The 21,604-nt window shown below is 43.0% G+C and overlaps 2 protein-coding genes across 9 annotated transcripts in view; both read right to left on the bottom strand.

The window, feature by feature from the left end:
* The window catches only part of treh (trehalase (brush-border membrane glycoprotein)), a 44,295-nt gene extending 32,510 nt beyond the window's left edge, over window positions 1-11,785 (bottom strand). Inside the window, exons 1-3 of one of the 3 annotated variants that reach the window (XM_048615474.1) lie at window positions 11,686-11,785; window positions 2,921-3,060; window positions 698-779 (exon numbers count right to left, since the gene is read on the bottom strand). In XM_048615474.1, the coding sequence (XP_048471431.1) occupies window positions 698-779; window positions 2,921-3,060; window positions 11,686-11,732 (269 nt within the window). In that variant the 5' untranslated portion in view covers window positions 11,733-11,785. Of the gene's footprint in view, window positions 1-697; window positions 780-1,355; window positions 1,532-2,920; window positions 3,061-11,685 lie in introns of those variants that run through there. The other 2 variants (XM_048615477.1, XM_048615476.1) reach the window with 2 other exon arrangements.
* ddx6 (DEAD (Asp-Glu-Ala-Asp) box helicase 6) overlaps window positions 7,678-21,604 on the bottom strand; it is a 49,646-nt gene continuing 35,719 nt past the window's right edge. For 5 of the 6 annotated variants that reach the window (XM_048615478.1, XM_048615479.1, XM_048615480.1 and 2 more), the window contains 6 exons: window positions 16,719-16,847; window positions 16,061-16,177; window positions 15,432-15,495; window positions 14,760-14,861; window positions 13,849-14,040; window positions 7,678-12,772 (listed from right to left, as the gene is read on the bottom strand). In XM_048615478.1, coding sequence (XP_048471435.1) covers window positions 13,865-14,040; window positions 14,760-14,861; window positions 15,432-15,495; window positions 16,061-16,177; window positions 16,719-16,847 — 588 coding nt within the window. In that variant the 3' untranslated portion in view covers window positions 7,678-12,772; window positions 13,849-13,864. The remainder of the gene's footprint in view (window positions 12,773-13,848; window positions 14,041-14,759; window positions 14,862-15,431; window positions 15,496-16,060; window positions 16,178-16,718; window positions 16,848-21,604) is intronic. The other variant, XM_048615484.1, reaches the window with a different exon arrangement.

Here is a 21,604-nt window from a genome sequence, read left to right as displayed (position 1 = left end):
GTGTTCCCATACACTCTAAAGGAGGGATACCAATGCGACACATCCCCTTTAATGCTTCAGAATTAGCTGAATGGGTAATAAGACAGAATAGCTCAAAACAGGGAGAGAGAGATGGGCATTCTACCAATCGTGGGAAGTACTTAGTAAATACTGACCAAGATATGGCACAACGGAAAATCAGCAGGGTATAACCTGAACAACTTTTACGGGATGGTACCAACACAAATGACACAACCTCGTGACCACCACCCTTCATCACATTGACTAACACATCAGGGAGAGGGAGACCTGACGGCTTGATCTGTCCAATGAGAGTTGAAAACCAAGGAGCAGGAACACCCATGGGACTTAGCAATTGGATCCAGAGTTATACATACCTTCTCCCAGAACCCATTAGGGCACTCTGTGACTATGGCATCCCAAATGTGTCTCTCCTCACGCACGGTGGCCCTAGCCTCCTGGCATTCAGGCATCTCATGAGTAATGGAACATTCCAACAACACCAGTACCCATACAACAGCACCTAGTATGTGCGGGCACAGAGCCTATGCCTGGCTACTCCCAACCTGGACAGGGTCATATGAATGGTACCATGTAGGCCAAGTAATATGACACACAGTGTCCCTCCTACAGGTGATGCCAGGATGACATAAACATGCAATTTCAGGAGTAGATTCACTCCTCTCCATTTTCTTACCCTGGTACAGCACAGACAAGTCCTCCAGATTTTCTATCAATTTGGTTAAAGTCAGAGCAAGTGGCCAACAACTCCTCACGAGCTTTAAGAAAAATAAATGCAGAAACGGTCGCTATACGAAGCATAACATTACAGAACTGCCATCGACGCGATGTTAACCAAGAAAGGAGAAACATGTGCACTCATCGGAAAAGAGGCCTGTACATACATTCCCGATAACTCAGAAGCAATTACTGATCCGGCTGACCGTATCCAAAAAGAAATGGATAAACTCAAACAGCCCCCCTCTTCAACTCTTTGGAGTTGGGCAACAGGGTGGCTGGGATCCCTTGGGGCACCCTTGTATAGGGAATAGTAATGTTGTAATACTATTCTGACGTTACATTGTTTTTGTCTTGTAAAATACATTATGATCACGATAATGAAGATGACTGCAGAGGAGCCACGGACCAAGGGAGTGGCCCTACTGCACACCAAGCCAGACTATTAATGGAACGACAAAAAAAAACAAAACAAGGATCATGGATGCAACATAATTCGGTGAAGAATACACTTGGAATTTGCTTTGGACGTTTGAACTCGGATTTGGATAGCGTCAATTACTAGTGGCCCTGCAGCCATGATGTGGCCTCGGGCGCGTGTGCGCGTGGATCCGTACCTGGCTATGTAAGGTGACTTGTACCTGAACACACTAAGCAGTCCATATCTGCTTACCAGACAGCAGACAGAAGCTAAGCAAAACGGAGCAGCCTGCTCACACAGTGAAATACAATGGCACCTTTGGACAGAAGTGCTAGAAAGGTCAGTAAAACAACAGTGTGTTCCTACCCGAGACAGTTCTGATAAAAGGATGCCTCAGGAGAGATAAGTGACCAATCCCAGCTTTATTAATGAAAGGATGATTGTCCCAGTAAATGAGTAACATTAGGTGCTAGATTAGGTCCTTAAGCAGCTGCAAAGTTAACAGCTAAAGTTATTTTGTAGTAAATAGTTGCCTCTTTGAAGCTACCAGCAATATTAAATAGTTTCTAGCTAAAAATGCTCTAATCAAAGAAGTTGGTTTCAATACATAACCAGCATAGAATACAAGCTTAAATGTTTAAGGCTTGTATATGAAGATTAACTAGCCTTAGCAGACACCTTCTCTCATGCCCGGAACAAGATAGATTGATCACAACCCATAAATTACAACATGCTGATAGTGGAAGTAGTTTTATAACATTACACTTCCAGTCAACTTTATAACAGAAGGTAACTTTATAGCAATTAATTAAAAAACTGACTTTTTATTTTTACATTATGTAATTGGGACAGTGGGAAAGTAAAAGGAGGAACTGAATGTGATACAAGACAGCACCAAAATACAATGGGCAGTAGAATTTGAGCTGCCCTTACAGATTATGAAGCCAGAGAAAGGCCCGAAGGAGTTTAGCCACTAAATGTTTGGAATGTGAATGAATAAGATGCAAGTGAAGATCCCATGGCCTGGAGACTACAATGTCTAGCTAAATACCATAAGATCATGGGAACCTGGGGCTGTCCATGGATGTGCCCATCACTGATTAGATATCCTACAGGATTGGGTGTTTGAATTAGGGGGAAGGACAGTGACTACGTTGTATCTGATTACTGTAACACAAAATGTATAAAAATGCTGTATTACTTTGTAAAAGCAGAGGATGTATTATTGATCTATCTTCCAAAGTCAGATTCATGGAAGATCTTTTCGCCCTCTCCCTGCATAAACCAGTTTCTGCTTGAATAAACACCTTTCACCTTGCCGGAATCCTGCCTGCCTCCCGAGTCTCTGTCCCAGGTCAGAAAAACACTCCTGCAGTGGTCATAGCAATATATTCGCGATTGGGGTGCAGAAAAGAAACAGACTAAGAGAAAAGGTATAAAACAAAAATGTTTTAGGAGGCATTTCAGGTGGGACATCAACACAGTCTCTCAGTTCAGATGCATCATATTTAGGAATGTTCCTTAGTCAGTGGTCAGCCAAAACACAGGTGCTGCCCTGCATTACTTCCAACAGTCAGTCACGTGTTCATGAATTACTTGAAGTTCCTGACCGCTAATTTTGCTCAAATTGGTCTGAACAAATGAAAAGATTTGCTATTTCACATGTCTAAATGTCAAATTAGAACACAAAGAACTATTGGCAACAGATATATGCAGATGACACACAAAAGATTAAAATTTTACTTTCATTTCTCCACCAACCTGCAGTCAAGGGAAAATGTTCATAGACAAGTGTTGGCATGCTCCTAACTCTATTCAAGGGAGACTTTAAAACGAAAGATGTGTTTGCAAGCTTCAAGACGTCCATGCTCTCAAAAGCCTGATAAGGACAGAGGAGGAGCCTTCAAAGAAAAAAAAAAGTAGTCATAGTCATTGAGCTGTACAGAATGGAAGCAGGCCCCTTAGTCCAGCTTGTCCACTTCCACCAGATATCCTAAATTATTCTAGTCCCATTTGCCAGCATTTGGCTCATATCCCTCGAAACCCTTCCTATTCATATACCATCCAGATGCCTTTTAAATGTTGTAATTGTATCAGCCTCCACCACTTCCTCTGGCAGCTCATTCCATACAGGCACCACTCTCTGCGTGAAAACGTTGTCCCTTAGATCCCTTTTAAATCTTTCCCCTCTCACCTTAAACCTATGCCCTCTAGCTTTGAGCTCACCCAGCCTGGGCAAAGACTTTGGCTAGTTCACCCTGTCCATGCCCCTCATGATTTTATTAACCTCTAATGTCACCCCTCAGCCTCCAACGCTCCGGGGAAAATAGCCCCAGCCTATTCAGCCTCTCCCTGTCGCTCAAACTCTCCAACCCCAGCAACATCATTGTAAACCTTTTCTGAATCCTTTCAAGTTTCACAACATCCTTCCTATAGCAGGGAAACCAGAATTACATGCACTATACCATAAATAGTCTAACTAATGCCCCGTACAACCTCAACATGACCCACCAACTCCTATACTTAATGCACTGACAAGCATACCAAATGCCTTCTTCACAATCCTGTCTACCTGCGATTCCACTTTCAAGGAACTATGAAACTGCATTCCAACATTTCGTTGTTGAACAACCTTCTGGACCTTATTAAATGTATGCCCTGATTTGCCTTTCCAAAATGCAGCACCTCATTTATTTAATTTAAACTCCATCTGTGGCTCCTCAGCCCAATTGGTCCATCTGACCAAGGTCTCGTTGTACCGAGGTAACCTTCTTTGCTGTCCACTACACCTCCAAGGTCAGTGTCATCTGCAAATAACCATACCTCCTAATGTTCACATCCAAATCATTTACTGATCCTTATGGCACACTGCTGGTCATGGGCTCCAGTGTGAAAAGCAACCTTCGAGCTAGTTCTATATCCAAATAGAGATAGTGTCTCTGCCTGCTCCTGCCCCACTCAACTTATTTCCACTTATCTTGATTCCATTTTCTCTCCCCTGGTCCAGGAACTTCCCACCTACGTCCATGACAACACCCATACCCTCCACCTCTTCCAAAACTGGCCCTCAACGCTGAATCTTCACCATGGACGCCCAGCCCCTATATACTTGCATTCGCCATGCAGATAGCCTAAAAGCCCTCCACTTCTTCCTCTCCTGCAGGCCCGACCAGTCCCCCTCCCCTTATCTGCCTAACTGAACTCGTCCTTACCCTTAACGACTTCTCTTTCAACTCCTCCCACTTCCTACAGACAAAAGGGGTGACCATGGGTACCCGCATGGGCCCAAGCAATGCCTGCCTCTTTGTAGGTTACGTGGAACAGTCCCTCTTCCGCAGCTACACTGGCCCCATCCCCCACCTCTTCCTCCGTTACATTGATGACTATCGGCACCAGGAGCTCGAACAGTTCATCCACTTTACTAACACCATCTACCCCAAACGTAAGTTCACCTGGACCATCTCTGATACCTCTCTCTCCTTCCTGGACCTCTCTGTCTCCATCTCTGGTAACCACCTGGAAACTGATATCTATTTCAAGCCCACCAACTCCCACAGCTACCTGGAATACACCTCCTCTCACCCACCTTCCTGCAAGAATGCCATCCCCTATTCCCAATTCCTTCACTTCCGTTGCATCTGCTCCCAAGATGAGGCGTTTTACTCCCCAACATCCCAGATGTCCTCGTTTTTCAAGGACCGCAATATCCTCTCCAGTGTTGAAAACGCCCTCTACCGCATCTCAGCCCTCACACCACCTCCCCTCAATAACAACAAAGACAGCATTCCCCTTGTCCTCACATATCACCCCATCAACCTCCGGATTCAATGCATCATTCTCCGCCACCTACAATCTGACCCCACTACCAAGGATATATTTCCCACCCCACCCTTATCTGCCTTCCGGAGGGGCTGCTCTCTCCGTGACTCCCTTGTCCGCTCTACACTCCCCAGTAGCCCCAGCACCCTCCCGCCCCCCGCACTTTTCCCTGCAACTGCAATAAGTGCTACACCTGCCCCTACACCTCCCCCCACACCTATCCCCTCATCCCCATCCGAGGCCAGAAGAAAACCTTCCACATTAAACAAATGTTCACCTGCACATCTGCTAATGTGGTATATTGTATCCGCTGTTCCCAACGTGGCATCCTCTACATCAGGGAAACCAAGTGGAGGCTTGTAGACCGCTTTGTGGAGCATCTACACTCGGCTCGTGACAAACGACAACACCTCCCAGTTGTGAACCACTTCAACTCCCCCTCCTTGGACGACGTGTCCATCCTGGGCCTCCTCCAGTGTCACAACAATGCCACCCGAAGGCTGGAGGAACAGCACCTCATATTCTGCTTGCAACCCAATGGTCTCAATGTGGACTTAACAAGCTTCAACATCTCCTCATCCCAAGACCAGTCCATCTTGTCCCCACCTTTGTGACCTGTCCGTCTTCCCTCCCACCTACCCAGCCCTCCCTCCTCACTGAACAAACCCCATCCCAACTCCCTCCATACACTCGCCTGTACTGGCTTCATCCCCGCCTCATTCAGCTGTCCGTCTTTTCTCCACCTATCTGCTCCTCTATCCACCTTCCATCATCACCTCCTCCTCTATTTATTTCACAGTCCCATTCTCCTCCCCATTTCTGAAGGGTCTAGACCTGAAACATCAGCTTTCCTGTTCCTCTGATGCTGCCTGGCCTGCTGTGTTCATCCAGCTCCACACCTTGGTATCTGTATCCAAATAGCTAGTTCTCCCTGTATTCCATGGGATCTAACCTTGCTAACCAATCTACCATGCAGAACCTTGTCAAATGCCTTACATATCACATCCATTGCTGCGCCTTCAATCTTGACACTTCTTCAAAGCTCAATCAAGTTGGTGAGACTATCTACAACACAAAGCCAAGTTGACTCTCCCTTATCAGTCCTTGCATTTCCAAAGGTATGTAAATCCTATCCACTTAATTCCTCCCAACAACTTGCCCACCACTGATGTCAGGCTCAGGTCTATAGTTCCCTGGCTTCCTTACCACCTTTCTTAAAAAGTGGCACCACGTTAGCGAGCTTCCACTCTCCTGGCACCTCACCTGCAGCTATTGATGATACAAATGTCTGAGCAATTTCTTAGGCAATCACTTCCCTAACTTTCCAGAGTCCAAGGATATACTTGATCAGGTCCCAGGGATTTATCCACCTTTGTGTTTTAAGACACCCAGCACTTCCTGTGTAATATAGACATTTTTCAAGGAGTCATTATTTATTTATTTCCCCCCCCATCTTCCATATCTTGCTCCACAGTACAAGGGTCAAAATACTCATTTTGACTCTCCATCTCCTGCAATTCCCCACACAAGCAACCTTGCCAATCTTTAAGGGTCTCCGTTCTCTCCTTTTACTCGTCCTTCGTGTACTTGTAGAATCCCTTTGGCCAAAGCTATGTCCTCTTTTTGCCCTCTTAAGTATACTTCTACTGCCTTTATATTCTAGGGATTTACTTGATCCCCACTGTCTATACCTGACATTTTTCCTCTTTAGTCTTCATCAAAACCTCAATTCCTCTAGTCATGGATCATTCCCTACACCTACCAGCCTTACCCTTCATCCCAACAGGAACATACTGTCTCTGGGCTCATTATTTCATTTGGAAGGCTTCCCCTTTTGAAGCCACCCCCAATCAACTTCTGGAAGTTCTTGCCTAATACTGACAAAACTGGCCTTCCTTCCATTTAGATGCAGTCTATCCTTCCCCATCATAGTTTTAAAACTAATAGAATTATGGTCACTGGTCCTTCAGGTACCTGCCTTGCCTTATTTCCCAAAAAGGTCAGGTTTTGCACCTTCTCCCGCAAGTACATCCACAGTTAATCAGAAAATTTTCTTGCACACGTAAATGCCTCTTCAGCCAAGCCATTAAATACTATGGCAATTGTAATCGATGTCTGGAAAGTTAAAATCCCCTAGCATAACCACCTTATTCTTAAAGATAATGGAAATCTTACATTTGTTTCTTGATTTCCCACTGACTTTGGGGAGGTGGGGGGGGGGGGGGGGTTGTTCAGTACTATCCCAATAAAGTGACCATCCTTTATTTCTTAGTTGCACCCCCAGGGAAGTTCTCTCCTCAAGTACGGCCGTAATAATCATCCCTAACCCAAAAAAGACCACTCGTGTTTTATACAGCAGTTAACAGACAATAAAAACAGCCCAAGGAAGTCCAGAGAGGATAACAATGGGAGGAGGGAATAATCAGGTTACGGAACGTAACCAAAAGCATATTACAAATTTTCTTTGATGGGGAAGAGAGGAACATTAGGCAGAGCAAGTTACTTGCTCTGGGCAGGAGGTACTACATTGACAATACAACCAAAATAGAGTTCATGTAACCATTTCAGCATCTCTAGCGAATGTTGCCAAAGGCAACCGCTTTGTCCCAGAACAGTCAACTTTGCAGACCAAATATTAAAACTGCAATTTTTCTGAAAACTACTGAACCATCGGATCCAAACAAAATACACACACAAGAGAGATTCCAGTGAGTTTTATTTAAATGAACAAAATGCAACTGGAGCTTTCTTTTAAACAATCCCTCAACTCATTCTGAATAAGCATTCAAATCATTTCACAACCAGTCCACATAGCATCAGCCTTAAAGAAAAGTTCTGGTATGAAAGTAAAGTTTTCTTTTAGTTCACTGGAATATTCAGAGCCAATTACACCCACAATAGGGAACCAAATCTGTGTTCTATTTAAATAGACTCTTCTTCATATCCATAAGGAACACTATTCACTTAAGTGTTTCCATTTAACAGTCCTAACATTTCAGTGTCCTTAATGCAAAGGGTTTGAGATTATGCTTTTTAAGACACCAATTTAAGAATCTTTGTTCAAATTGGGGATACTTAATTATTCTTGAACACTGAAATGGGACAGGTTTGCCCTTAGTTTTTAGTCCCAATCCCATTGACTGTCCCAACCCCCCCACTTTGGTAAAGATCCATATGGCATTATTTGAACTCTGTTCAACAACCCACAACCCTGACCCCTCCCCCCTCCCAAAAGGACTACATCTGCACAATGAAAGGAGTTCTATATTCCAAATACCTCCCCGCCCACCCAAAGAGAACTTAAAAAAGTGAAATAGGCAAGATGTCCAATTATCCAAATCAAAATAACTGATGCTAGGATGGTGTTGATGGCCATTAACAAAATTGCTGGCTCAGATGGTCATACTTGGCAGACAGTTGTGGTTTTCAAATCACTTTTCACCATTAAATTTGTCAGGTTTTCAATTGCTTGGTTTTCATGCAGATGAAGTCCTCTGAACAGCAGAATTATCTACCCTCTACTCCCCCCACCCCCCAAACAAAACAGAATGAGATGACTTGGTCACTTTATGCATGAAGGGCTCAACCGATGATACTTTGAGCCAACTGTTTACCTACTTCACACATCAGAAATATGCTACGGAGGACAAGGGAAAGATGCTCTCATCTCATTCCATATTTAAAAAGTTTTGGCCCCTCCCAAAATAACCCTTGTTGTATCCCCAGGAGCCAGTTACTGCTTTTAAAAAAAAAACTTAGTGAATAACTACAGCACAACCCTTTTGTGGGATTACCCCATTGTTAAAAAGATGCTCCTCAGCAAAGATAATGATTGTTGTTCTTCATTTAGGTAGTATCTTTTTGTGAGCTGTATCATGACCAAGTTCTTAAAACAGTTTGGTGTAGGCACCTGCTGCTATCTGCCTACATCACTGGCTTTTATAGTTAGAAAGTCATTGTTAAGGCAGAGACGTGATTACACACTTGACTCAACAATGGAAGTTACAAAGCATCTTTCCCTATCAAAACAAAATTTGCATACTCCGGCATAGTCTTGCATTCCCCAGATAGCCACTGACACCAGTAGCTACCAAGGGGATAGTCTAGTAAATTGCCAACCCTCACAGGAGAGGCCAAGAATTAATACTACTACATATTTTCAACTTTATCTGTGCTTCGGTAGGGATCGTTGAACCATGGCACCAGGCTTGTTTGTTAATGATGGCAGTGTGTACGCTCAAAGTCCAACACGTTTGTGTCTGATGTGCACACTGCCGTCGGCTCTTTATTTACAAGACGAGAAGTGAGTGTGTGGAACGATCCCTTCACCTTTTATCCACGGATGAAGAAAGCTGCAGCACAAGAGCAACATACTATTTTTGGTCAATTCCTTTACTTTCATCTACACCCATCCCATCCCAACCCCCCACCCACCCCAACACCCACCTGCTGCAATCATAACTGCTTTTACATGAAGTACCTGCAGAACAGGTGGCGTTTTCATAGCTGGTACCCGTGCTCAAGTCTTAACACAGCTTTCTGCTACTGACACTTATCTTACAGCATTTTAAATCTTGTAAACCCTATAATCTTTTGCACATTAACAAAACAGAAGTCTGTCAGAGAGGCACCTGCACATACCCAGAATTCCACTCCTCAAAAAGTGCAAGTTTGTTAAAATTCAAAATGCTGATTAACAATAGTTGGCAACATAATGCACAAAAATGTTCACCGTACACCATTTGTGCAAGATGCCTGTTCATGTATGCTTTACACTTTAATATGGGACTCTAGTGATGAAAAATATCTACATTTTCCCCAAAGCAATTCCCAAATTTGTAAGAAATGGTTGCTCATTCCACAAAGTGGAAAGAAATTAAATGCTGGAAGAATCCAGTGTTCTATCATGAGTCCCTAGACAACAAAACCAATGAGTGTTTTGAGAATGAACTACCAATCCAACACCCCAACAAGCCAGCTCCAGGACTTATGGACTTTTGGGTGTTTGCCAGTGGTAAATAATTATAACTAGACTTACGAACTTAATACTATAGCTTCAATGTGATCATTTCTTCCAGCTGTTCAAATTACAAGGTCTTGCTCCCTTGTCCTCAAATACACAGGTTAGTGGAAAATTCCATAGGGATCACAGACTACTGGCCCTTGACTAGCAGTTTATTTCAGAACTAAAAAGATTCTTCCACCTACCATACTGCATTTGGATCACAGATTATCTTAAAGTTTGAGTGTGGGAGTTGATCAGAAGTACAGGTGCCTCTGAGACAGCAGTTACTCAGGCTGGAGGTTACTAGCAACTTTTCTGCCCTATTGCTTCACACTGCCTGTACATCAGGCCAATCTGCCAGCACACTGTGAGGGGCACAGCTACAGGCAACAACATTAAAAATAGATTACAGACATTAATTTACAACAAAAAAAAGCCTAGTACAGTTCCCAAGCTGTTTACCTTTAAGTCTTGAAATTTACATGGTGAAATTAGCATTCTATAGACAAAGTGAGGTTAAACTTTAACATTCCTTGCAGTTCAAAGAATCTTGCTTTAAAAAGGTACAACATCATTACCAATACTTAAAAGGGTTCAAAAAGTAGAGGTAATGGCATCCTATCTTTTTCAGATTTAGAAATTTCAGAACTGTCAATAAATCTAGTCTTTAAATTAGGTTTGCTTAAAATAGTTTAAGAGCAGGACGTGATTGTTGTCTACAGATGCTGGTCTGTACTGGGGTGGGGGTGGGGGGTGGAAAGAGGTGGAGAGAAGCTTCATGTCTAAATTACACAGTTCTAGAAGCACATTTGTTCCAGATATCCAGTTCTCACATTAAAACATTAGTAAATATGCTTCAGAACTACTGATGTCTGTACTGGTTTCTGCATGAGCTAATTTTGCATTCCATAACAAAATCACATGGCTCATGGTTAAAATTTAAGCTTCACCAGATCACCTCCATTTGGTCAAACTATGCCAAACTGAAAAAGTCCAGAAGTGAGGGACTAAAAATGGGAAACCTTTGTTTTTTCTATTTTAACAAACAAACATACCCTCATTCAACAAATTACACTAGAATAGGAATCTATATAAACCATGAGGGGTAGAAATAAGGTTTTAATGAAAGGTATAGATAGCCAATTTTAAAAAAGGGTACTCAGGCTGCCTTAATGCTCTTAAAACAAGAGCAAAGATTGAGGAAAGGATTGCAGCAGCTACAGAACATGCAGGTGCTCTTCAATCCTTGCAGTTGAAGCTACAATGGGCATCCACAGCTTGCAGTTGGAAAACACAAAAGCAACAGCTGGTTGGGTAACTCAAAGGCTTTTTTCTTACTTCACTACCTTTAGACCAGTGTATGTCTGGAGCAGATGGTGTCTTAACATTTTAAGAGGCATTTCACCATCAAGTATTTGGGGTCTGTAAAGATTTCATTATAACCACTGTATCCAAAAAGTTCAATGCAGGAAAGAGGTCTGCCTCCTTCGTCACCTGTACCCATGTTACCAACTCCCAGCTATAGAATGCTGGTAGGTCTTTTACACTATGATCAGAAATCAGCTACAATGCTGGCGTTGTATGCAACAGTGCCCCTCACAGCTTGAGCTTCACAGCAACATCCTACACATTCCCTACCAGCCCCAGTAACCAATAATTTTTTATATCAAAGGTAACAAGATGATAGAAAAAACCTATTTACATGTTTACAGGTGTATACACATCAATCTTCTGTGGGACACACTTCATCTTGCTGTCAGAAGGAAAATAGATGCCTGTGTTAAGAAGTCCCCGAGTCAGAGTGTAGTTGCTGCAGAACAGTCTACATTCAAGTCTAAGGGAGGGGGGATTCTTTTTCCCCCTGGTGGGGGAGGGGGGGTGGGTGGGGGGAGAAGAGATGGGAAAGATTGGAGGGTGGGGGGAGGTGGGAGTTCTTTAGTGTTCTGCTAGGGTCATGCTTGGAGTTGTCTGGCCAACCTCCAAAAAGAAAACAAAAAAAATTAAAAATGCACAATGCAAAGCTTTCCTTCTGAGCGCAAAGTCAACAAAATTAGCCCCAACATATTTAACATATATACATCAAGATGACATCTCATCTGGAGTTCCAGCTCAACTTCTCCAAGAAAAATAGTCCCCTTCAAAAATTAAAATATCTAAAACCTTGCAGAATTGTCTTCTCTTCTTTGCCCCCACCCACCCCCCACCAAATACATTCCACTTAACACTCACCAATGGAAACAAATGAAGTTAATGTCACAAACCTCCCTCCCAACCCAGACAAAAATAAATGACAGATGGCTATAATCTAGGGATGGTATTCATATGGTCCTGCATCACCGTAAGGCACTTTATACAAATACCATAAAAACTTGGTAGCCTAAGACTGATGAGTACATGTACTGGGAGAAGTTGAGAAGCCATCAGATGAATATCCTGGTCAGTGGCTTCAGCAAAAACAAAAAAGATAAAATGGAGGGGGAAAGAAGAAAAGAAGGAGGAGTCAACAAAGTGTGCTGTTCGCTGCTCAGTTCAGCTCTTCAGTGCCGCTTAGTCTAGAACCCCCGTGCCAGTTAGTGCAATAGTTGTCCACTCCCTGCACACAGTGCAAACCATTGAGCTCAGGAAGAAATGGTCCTTCACAAAAATCTGGGAACTACACTTTGTGTCATCAAATGAAGGAAAATAATGATGTTGTCTTAGACAAATAAAAGAGAAGGGTATCCCAAGAAATGATGTGTTCCAGACCAGGCCAAAAAATATTCTCAGTTTCTGTATTCCGTGATCGGTGCCTGCAAATACAATAGGAAAAATATTAGATCAGAATGCAGAATTAGAAAAAGGTGCTGGTTAAGAACAGCTAATTGTTTTAAAATGGCATCATCCACCCCTTCAGAGTACAGTCACTTCCTCCATTTCCATCCTTGCTTCCCTCCAGCTGCAGCACAAACATTTGATGGTCCTTAGTGTCACAAGGTGATGTATCACATGGTCTTCTATCATATACCCCCAAAAGAAAGTCCCACTTCAGTAATCACCAAAAGGAATTCAGCTTCCTAAATATAGCCTGAAAAATCCTAAACTCTAATTAGAATTTTTTTTTTTTTTTTAAAACACTGAAAATTAGCTGCTAGGATTCCAAATGTATGTTGAAACAAGATAACGAAAGACTGGCTGATCATTGTTCAAATCTGTGGCTATTGTTCTACAGCAACCAAATCAGGAAAATTAGGAGGACAGCATCTATTAATCTTTGTTAGGTAGCATATCAAAGTGATCAACTGTAAAGGAAGCTTGCTAGTGTTACACCAGTTAAGAATGGTACTAGAGAACTGAGTATGTCAGGGCTGGTCAGCTGAGAGGAAATACCATTGTTCCTTTGGAGTGCAAATACAAGAAGAAAACAACATACATGCATGCATCAAGTGGTCAGCTAATGTGGAGTTTCAATTCAACCTCTTCATAGATCTTGGCAAAATTAATTGGGAATTGGTTTTTTGCAGTTTGCCTCATCCCATCTTGTTCTAAATGTCAGAACTCTCAGATTTTTCTATTTGGGAGCTGGTTTTCATCTTCATTTTTTTTGGTTGAGTCATTTGGCACAGAATCAGAGACTTGCCCAAAAATGGACTTTTGGGAAAAAATGGTCTATTCTGCACCTACTGGTGACTATTAGGAAATGGAATTGATCAAGACTCCAATGTCTGCAGCCTGCCTCCTTCATCTGGAGAAGTGTATACCACAGGAAAGCCTTTAAGAACACAATATTTAATAGTATACTACTGCAGCCTATTCACTTAGAAAACCTTAAGGGTATGGAAAGTCTAAGTGATCAGTGCCCACTTGCTAAGTTTCATTGAGAACTCACCAGTTTGTTTGCAGCATTACTGTTTGTCCTCCCCATCTGGCTCACTGTGGTACTCTGCAACATACAGACTCTTGTCAATGCTCCCAGGGATGGGCTTGATCTCTGTTCCGAGTTGCTCCTCAATGGCCTTTAGATTAAAACGATCATCGTATGTGATGAGGTTGATTGCCAGTCCCAGATGGCCAAACCGTCCTGCAGACAAGCATTTAAAAACATTCCTCAAGACAAAAAAAAAAGTACTTACGGCAGTGGTAATGCCCCTACCTTGGGGCAGAAGGTGTGGGTTCAAGACACACCTGCATGTTATTACATACCTGAATAGATTGAGTAAAGTATCTAAACTGGCATTGAGAGTTAGCAGTTTAGAACATCTTCTCCATTATAAAGATACAGTAGTTATGTTGCAGAACTATACTATGAGGCCTGGAATAATGGCTTGAATCAGTTCAAATACCAGTCTCAATCCCACTCCAGCAGTGGAGATAAGAATAGAGTGTGCAGGAGAGAGGGGTGGGACCACTGGTGGTGGTGGCGGTGGTGTGGGCGCAGCAGCAAGACCACAGAGCACCAGAGACAGAAGAACATGCCTGCCATAGCAGGGATGCAGCAGAGGTGGCAGGAGTATCCTGAGGGCAAAGACTGGTTTGGACTGGGTCTGTACTTTGTGTGTAGTAAGATGCTGGGGGACGTCTGATTGAAAAGGTATATATCAGTTCAAGGCTAGACAGATATGACACACGCACAATTCCCACTAAAACGTGCACTACCAGAAAGCACTAAAACATAGGCAAACTCTTTCCCAAAGAAGAGAAAAAGTGAATACAGCAGAAGCCTCAGTGTACGGTAACCTCCTGGGAAATGGAGAGCATCACATTCATATTTCTAGGGAAATAAATAGGCTTTACTCTCACCTGATCTGCCAATTCGATGTAGATAGGTCTCTGCAATCTTTGGGAAATCAAAGTTTATTACAACATTCACAGCTTGGATATCAATACCACGAGTGAACAGATCTGTAAAAGTTAGAAAAAAGGCATTTGGCTAAAAACAAAATCTGCCTTGAAAATTCAGTTTACAAAAACCAGAGTTCAGAGTTCAGTCAGAGGAACTGGTCACCAATACTAAAAAGTGATTCACAACCACTCTCCCCTTTCCTGCAAGGGTATATCTAGTCTGGCCCAACTGCATTATTTGCATTCATTAAACTTTCCAAACTGAGAAACAAACTGTAGATGAGATCACTCAGTCAGTTTCCTTGATTTGAACATTTATCCTCTAGGTTTTTAAACTATACTCAGCATATTGTTGTTCATGTATCTAACTGGCTGAGCAGTGTTTTAATTCACCAATAATTTAAAAAAAACCCAGTTAGGTCTGTATGCACATTTCCCTCTGAAAGAGACCAATAGGCAACTCAGCCTCTTGGTCCACTGGGAGGAAAGATTAACTTTCCCTAAAGATCTTCCTTCCTTTGACTGAAGACACAATAAGAAGAATGCAGAACTATAACTCAAGAATAGCCAAACAAAATTCTCACTTTGCAAGGCTAATTATAAAAAGATTCTGGGAATTTTAGTACATACCAGTGCAAACCAAATTGCGACACATGCCATTTCTAAAATCATGGAACACACGGTTACGATGTTCCTGCCAAAATAAAAATTAACAACTCATCTCAATAAAAGGAAGGGTTAAATCTTCGCAATAAAAAAAACTTTCAGAAATACCTTCTACAAGTGTTGTTATACAGGACAGTTGGGACTCAGTTTTTAAACACCCCGTGGTCAACTATCCTCCTAACAAGCTAGGAAAGGACACCAAGTACTCAAGGATGCTGAGTGCCCATTGGATTACGGCCTCATGAAGCTTAGCACACTAAAAAGTTTAAGAAAAAAAAAAGGAAATGGCGAAAGAGCAACAGCAAGTTACTTGGAGCACAGAAATTAAATTTGACGTTAGAGTTTAGTTTTAGATCCAAGCCAGCAGAAAAGAAACATTAAGCAAACTTCCAGCTTTTCCCCTCAAAATACAAGTATTAGTGGGACTGTAGCAGTGGAATGAACTCATGACCAGAATGGGATAAGGGATAGACAAGTATTTACAAATAAAAAAATGTTGGTAAGACTCACTAAGTGGAGCAGCTAAGTTTACAATACTTTGCGTAAAACGTGGAGAAGTCCTTTTAAACTGCAAATCCTTTTTATAAACTCACCTGCCTCATTTTAGCATGAATGTAGAAACAGGAGTAACCCAGCTGTGAGATTTTCTTAGCCAGCAGCTCCACTCGTTGGGAGGAGTTGCAAAATATAATTGACTGGTTAATCTGAAGCTAAAATAAAACAAAAGCTTGTTAATACAGGTTTCAACTATGTATAGCGATCTTCATCTCTACTGAGCTACCACCTTCACTGTTCAATACTGGGAGTTGCTATGCAGCCTGCCTAAAGTAGAGAACAGTGACCTGCCTTAAATGCTCAGCTTCTCCCTCACATTACAACAGCACTAAGTGCTCTTACAATTCCAAGGTGTAGGATATGGATTTACATTGGTAACCCTCAATTCCCTGGCAGCTGAGAGAATCAAGAGTCAAAAGCTTAATTCTCAAGTCAGGCTGGATTGCTGCCTTTGAGACACTGAAGTGTGTAGACATCTGGTAGAGTCAGGCAAACTCTGTTCTTTGAGCTGTGGAACATCTATACAAACAGGATTTAACACCTCAAAAAAAAAAACGACAACTCTGACAAGGATTATTTTAAACAGGATCAGAGTGCACCACAAACAAGCTTCAATCATAGCCTTTAAAAAGTGTTTGAAGATCAGGTGAATATCTGACTACACAATAATGAAAATGCCACTCATATGTTGCTTACCCTAGAGAAGAGTGTGTTGAGACAGTGCACTTTCTGCCGTTCTGTAACATAGGCATAGTACTGGGTTACTCCTTTCAGCGTCAGCTCTTCCATCAGGTTAATTTCATATGGTTTCTGCAAATGTGAATTCTGCAGAGAGTGCAAATTAGTGTACCACTATTCAATATCACAACTATCCAAAATTAATGGAGACTTTTCCAAAGTCTTATTCAACTCAAAAACACTAAAGCAAGGGAAAGCATTTATACTGTGCAAGACAAGAGTTCCAATTAGTTGGCATTTGAACTCAAACATTACCATGGGGAATGCTCCAGTTAAAGTGACCGATCGGTTAAGTCAAGCATTAAAATTTGAGAGGCAGGTTTATTCATTCATTGGTGAGAAATTAGCGTTTTTTTTTTTAAGTATCGGAACACAGGCAGTGCGCATTTTGCCTGTGGAAAATAGGTGACCGTCACTCTGGTTCATTTCTCATTGCAATGCCTTGACCAAAACCACTCAAACTCATTTAAAATGTAAACATGGTGTGTGGAAGTGTGGGGACGGAGGAACAGAAGACAGAAACCCTGTGGATGAAACAGTCCAAGTAAAAACTAGTAAAAAAACTAAATGGGGGGTGGGGCGCACACGAGTACCTATTTGTAGAAAAACAGTACACAGTTGGCAGGAAATCAGTTATATACTAAAATGTAGAACAGCAATAACTAAGCTCAAAAGAGGAGGAAAAGGAATTTAAAAAGGCAAGTTAATGGCTCTTTACTTGACTGGACATTGTATTCACAACACAAATGAATTAAGGGCACAAACAGGTTAATGGTCATGCCTTTACAGCCATTATGCAGACATGGTTACAAAGAGATCAAAGCTGGGAACCAAATATTCAGGAGGTTAACTTTTCAGAAGGGACGGACAGGAAGAAAGGATGATGAGGTTGCAGTGCTAGTATAGGATGGAATAAGTATGATAGCAAAAATATTGTAAAGCTCCAAATAATGTAAAACTCATGAGTGCAAGCAAGTAATTAAAAATAAGACAACACTGGTAGGAGTCGCTGGGACCCCCAAACAGTATCTATATGGTGAGATAATAAATCAGACCAGACAGGGCATGGAAAGAGGGTACAGAAAAAAGCAGTACATTAACAATGGGTGACTAATCTTCACGTAGATTGGAATAGTCAGATTTTTAGAAAACAGCCATGAAGAATTTGTAGCCTGTTTATGGAAGAGTTTCCAAAAACAAAAAAGGTTGATTCAACCAGGGAGGTGGCTGTTTTGGAACTGATGTGTAATGAAGCAGGTTTAATCAATTGTCAAAGTAATAGATTCTCTTGGAAACGGTGACCATAAAATATGGTAGAATTTAATATTTAGCGAGGGAGGAACTTGGTTCGGAAACAATTGTGCCAAGCTGAAATAAGGGTAATTGCAAAAGAATAAGTTAAGAGCTAGCTCGAGTGGATTGGGAAAAAAAAAACAAAGAAAAAAAAAGGTCTAGCTGCAAAGACTGATGAGAAACAATTGCAGTCATTGAGGAAAATAGTTCGAGACTCATAGCAAATATATATCCCAAGTGAAGGAAAAGGACAAACCATCCATGGTTAATCAGGGAAGTTGTGGAGGCAGTCAAATTTAATGCAAAAACCAAGGTGGCAAAGATTAGTGGGAAGGGAGAATGGGAAAGTTAAAAATTAACCAAAAACTAAAACATGAACAAATACATTTAAGGGTGAATTTGCAAGTAATATAAAGATGGACAGCAACAGCTTCTTTCCTGAAGAGAAGTGTCAAAGTGAACAAAGGCCCCTGAAGCTAATGAGGCTGGTGAAAATCATAGGTAATAGCCAGGGAGTTGAATAAATATTTTGCATTTCTTCATAGTATAAAAGAGACTACTAGTATTGCAAAATTACTAAATAATCCAGGGATAAAAGGAAAGCAGAGGAATAAGTACAAAACCTACCACTAGAGGAAAGAGTGCTAGGGAAACTAATAGGACTAATAGCAATAAAGTTCCTGGCATAGAACCATAGAAAGTCAGAGCAGGAGTAGGCGATTTGCTCCACACAGAGTCTGCTCTACCACTCAATACTGAGTTGGCTGATGAGTCATGATTATAGCCTATTCTGCTATCTCCGGATGCTCGCTGATCACTTTAGCCCCAAGAGTGGTCTCCAATATCATCTAGAAAACATCGAATATCCAAGCCTCAGCCACTTTGTGGCAAAAAAATTTCACAGGTTCACCATTCTGGGTGAAAAAATTTCTCTTCATCTCAGACGTAAAAGGCAAACCCTATATCCCTAAACTATGGCTCGTTCTGGACTCCCCAGTCATCCAGAACAACCTTCCTACATTTACTGTCCAGTCCTGTTAGAATTTCACAAGTTGCCATGAGATTTCACCTCATCCAAATGCTAGTGAACATAGCCCTGACTGATCCATTCTCTTCACATCAGTCCCTCCATCCCAGGAATCAGTCTGGTAAATCTTCATTGCACTCCCTCCACAACCAGAATATTCCTCTGGTAAGGAGGCCAAAACTGTATACAATATTCCAAGTGTAGTCACACCAACGTCCTGTATAACTGCAGCAAGACATCTCTGCTCTTGTACTTGAACCTTCTTGGTATGAAGGCCAACATACTATTTGCCTTCAACACCTGCATGCTTGTTTCAGCAACTGATGTACAAGGACATGAAGTTCTCAATGCACCTCCCCCTTTCTCAATCTACCCCTATTCAGATTATAATCTTGTTTCAGAGATAGTAGGAACTGCAGATGCTGGAGAATCAGAGATAACAAGGTGTAGAGCTGGATGAACACAGCAGGCCAAGCAGCAGAGGAGCAGGAAGGCTGACGTTTTGGGCCTAGACCCTTCTTCAGAAATGGGGGAGGGGAAGGGGGTTCTGAAATAAATAGGGAGGGGAAGGTGGATAGAAGATGGATAGAGGAGAAGATAGGTGGAGAGGAGACAGACAGGTCAAAGATGTGGGGATGGAGTCAGTAAAGGTTGAGTGTAGGTGGGGAGTTAGGGAGGAGATAGGTCAGTCCAGGGAGGACAGACAGGTCAAGGGGGTGGGATGAGGTTAGTAGGTAGGAGGTGGGAGGAGGGGATACGTGGGAGGAAGAACAGGTTAGGGAGGCGGGGACCAGCTGGGCTGGTTTTGGGATGCGGTAGGGGGAGGGGAGATTTTGAAGCTTGTGGAGTCCACATTGATACCATTGGGCTGCAGGGTTCCCAAGCAGAATACGAGTAGCTGTTCCTGCAACCTTCAGGTGGCATCGTTGTGGCACTGCAGGAGGCCCAGGATGGACATGTCGTCTGTGGAATGGGAGGGGGGAGTTGAAATGGTTTGCGACTGGGAGGTGCAGTTGTTTAGTGCGAACCCAGCGTAGGTGTTCTGCAAAGCCGTCCCCAAGCCTCTGCTTGGTTTCCCCAATGTAGAGGAGGCCACAACGGGAACAGCGGATGCAGTATACCACATTAGCAGATGCGCAGGTGAACATCTGCTTGATATGGAAGGTTTTCTTGGGGCCCGAGATGAGGATGAGGGGGGAGGTGTAACACTTCCTGCGGTTGCAAGGAAAAGTGCTGGGTGTGGTGGGGCTGGAGGGGAGTGTGGAGTGGACAAGGGAGTCATGGAGAGAGTGGTCCCTCCGGAAAGCAGATAAGGGTGGGGTGGGAAAAGTGTCTGGTGGTGGGGTCGGATTGCAGATGGCGGAAGTGTCGGAGGATGATGCGTTGGATCTGGAGGTTGGTGGCGGTCCGGAGGGACCACTCTCTCCGTGACTCCCTTGTCCGCTCCACACTCCCCTCCAGCCCCACCACACCCAGCACTTTTCCTTGCAACCGCAGGAAGTGCTACACCTCCCCCCTCACCCCTATCCCAGGACCCAAGACGACTGTCCACATCAAGCAGATGTTCACCTGCGCATCTGCTAATGTGGTATACTGCATCCGCTGTTCCCGTTGTGGCCTCCTCTACTTCGGGGAAACCAAGCGGAGGCTTGGGGACTGCTTTGCAGAACACCTACGCTCGGTTCGCACTAAACAACTGCACCTCCCAGTCGCAAACCATTTCAACTCCCCCTCCCATTCCACAGACGACATGTCCATCCTGGGCCTCCTGCAGTGCCACAACGATGCCACCTGAAGGTTGCAGGAAGAGCTACTCATATTCCGCTTGGGAACCCTGCAGCCCAATGGTATCAATGTGGACTCCACAAGCTTCAAAATCTCCCCTCCCCCTACCACATCCCAAAGCCAGCCCAGCTTGTCCCCGCCTCCCTAACCTGTTCTTCCTCCCACCCCCCCAACTCCCCACCTGCACAACTTTTACTGGCTCCATCACCACCTCTTTGACCTGTCTGTCTCCTCTCCACCTATCTTCTCCTCTTTCCATCTTCTATCCACCTCCCCCTCTCTATTTCAGAACCCCCTTCCCCTCCCCCATTTCTGAAGGGGGGGGGTCTAGGCCTGAAACGTCAGCCTTCCTGCTCCTCCGATGCTGCTTGGCCTGCTGTGTTCATCCAGCTCTACACCTTGTTATCGCAGATTATAATCTGCTTGGTTTTGCCACTAAAAAGTGGATAACTTCACAGTTGAAATATAATGAAGATAAATGTCATTTGTGTGCCCACTCAACTTGTCCAAATCACACTGAAGTGTTCTCTGCATCCTCCTCACAGCTCACCCATCCACCTAGCTGTGTTGCCTGCATATGTGGAGATACTACACAATTGTGGGATCTTATCAAAAACCTGCTGAAAATTTAAGTAAACCACCTCCACTGGCTACCCTTATCAACTCAACTAGTTAATCCTTGAAAAACAAATCTAGTAGATTTGTCAAGCACAATTTCCCCTCGAAATCCAACCTGATT

The sequence above is a fragment of the Rhincodon typus genome, chromosome 32 (genome assembly GCF_021869965.1).
Source record: "Rhincodon typus isolate 14 chromosome 32, sRhiTyp1.1, whole genome shotgun sequence".
NCBI classification, from domain to species: domain Eukaryota; kingdom Metazoa; phylum Chordata; class Chondrichthyes; order Orectolobiformes; family Rhincodontidae; genus Rhincodon; species Rhincodon typus.
This window is presented reverse-complemented; position numbering and strand designations above follow the sequence as displayed.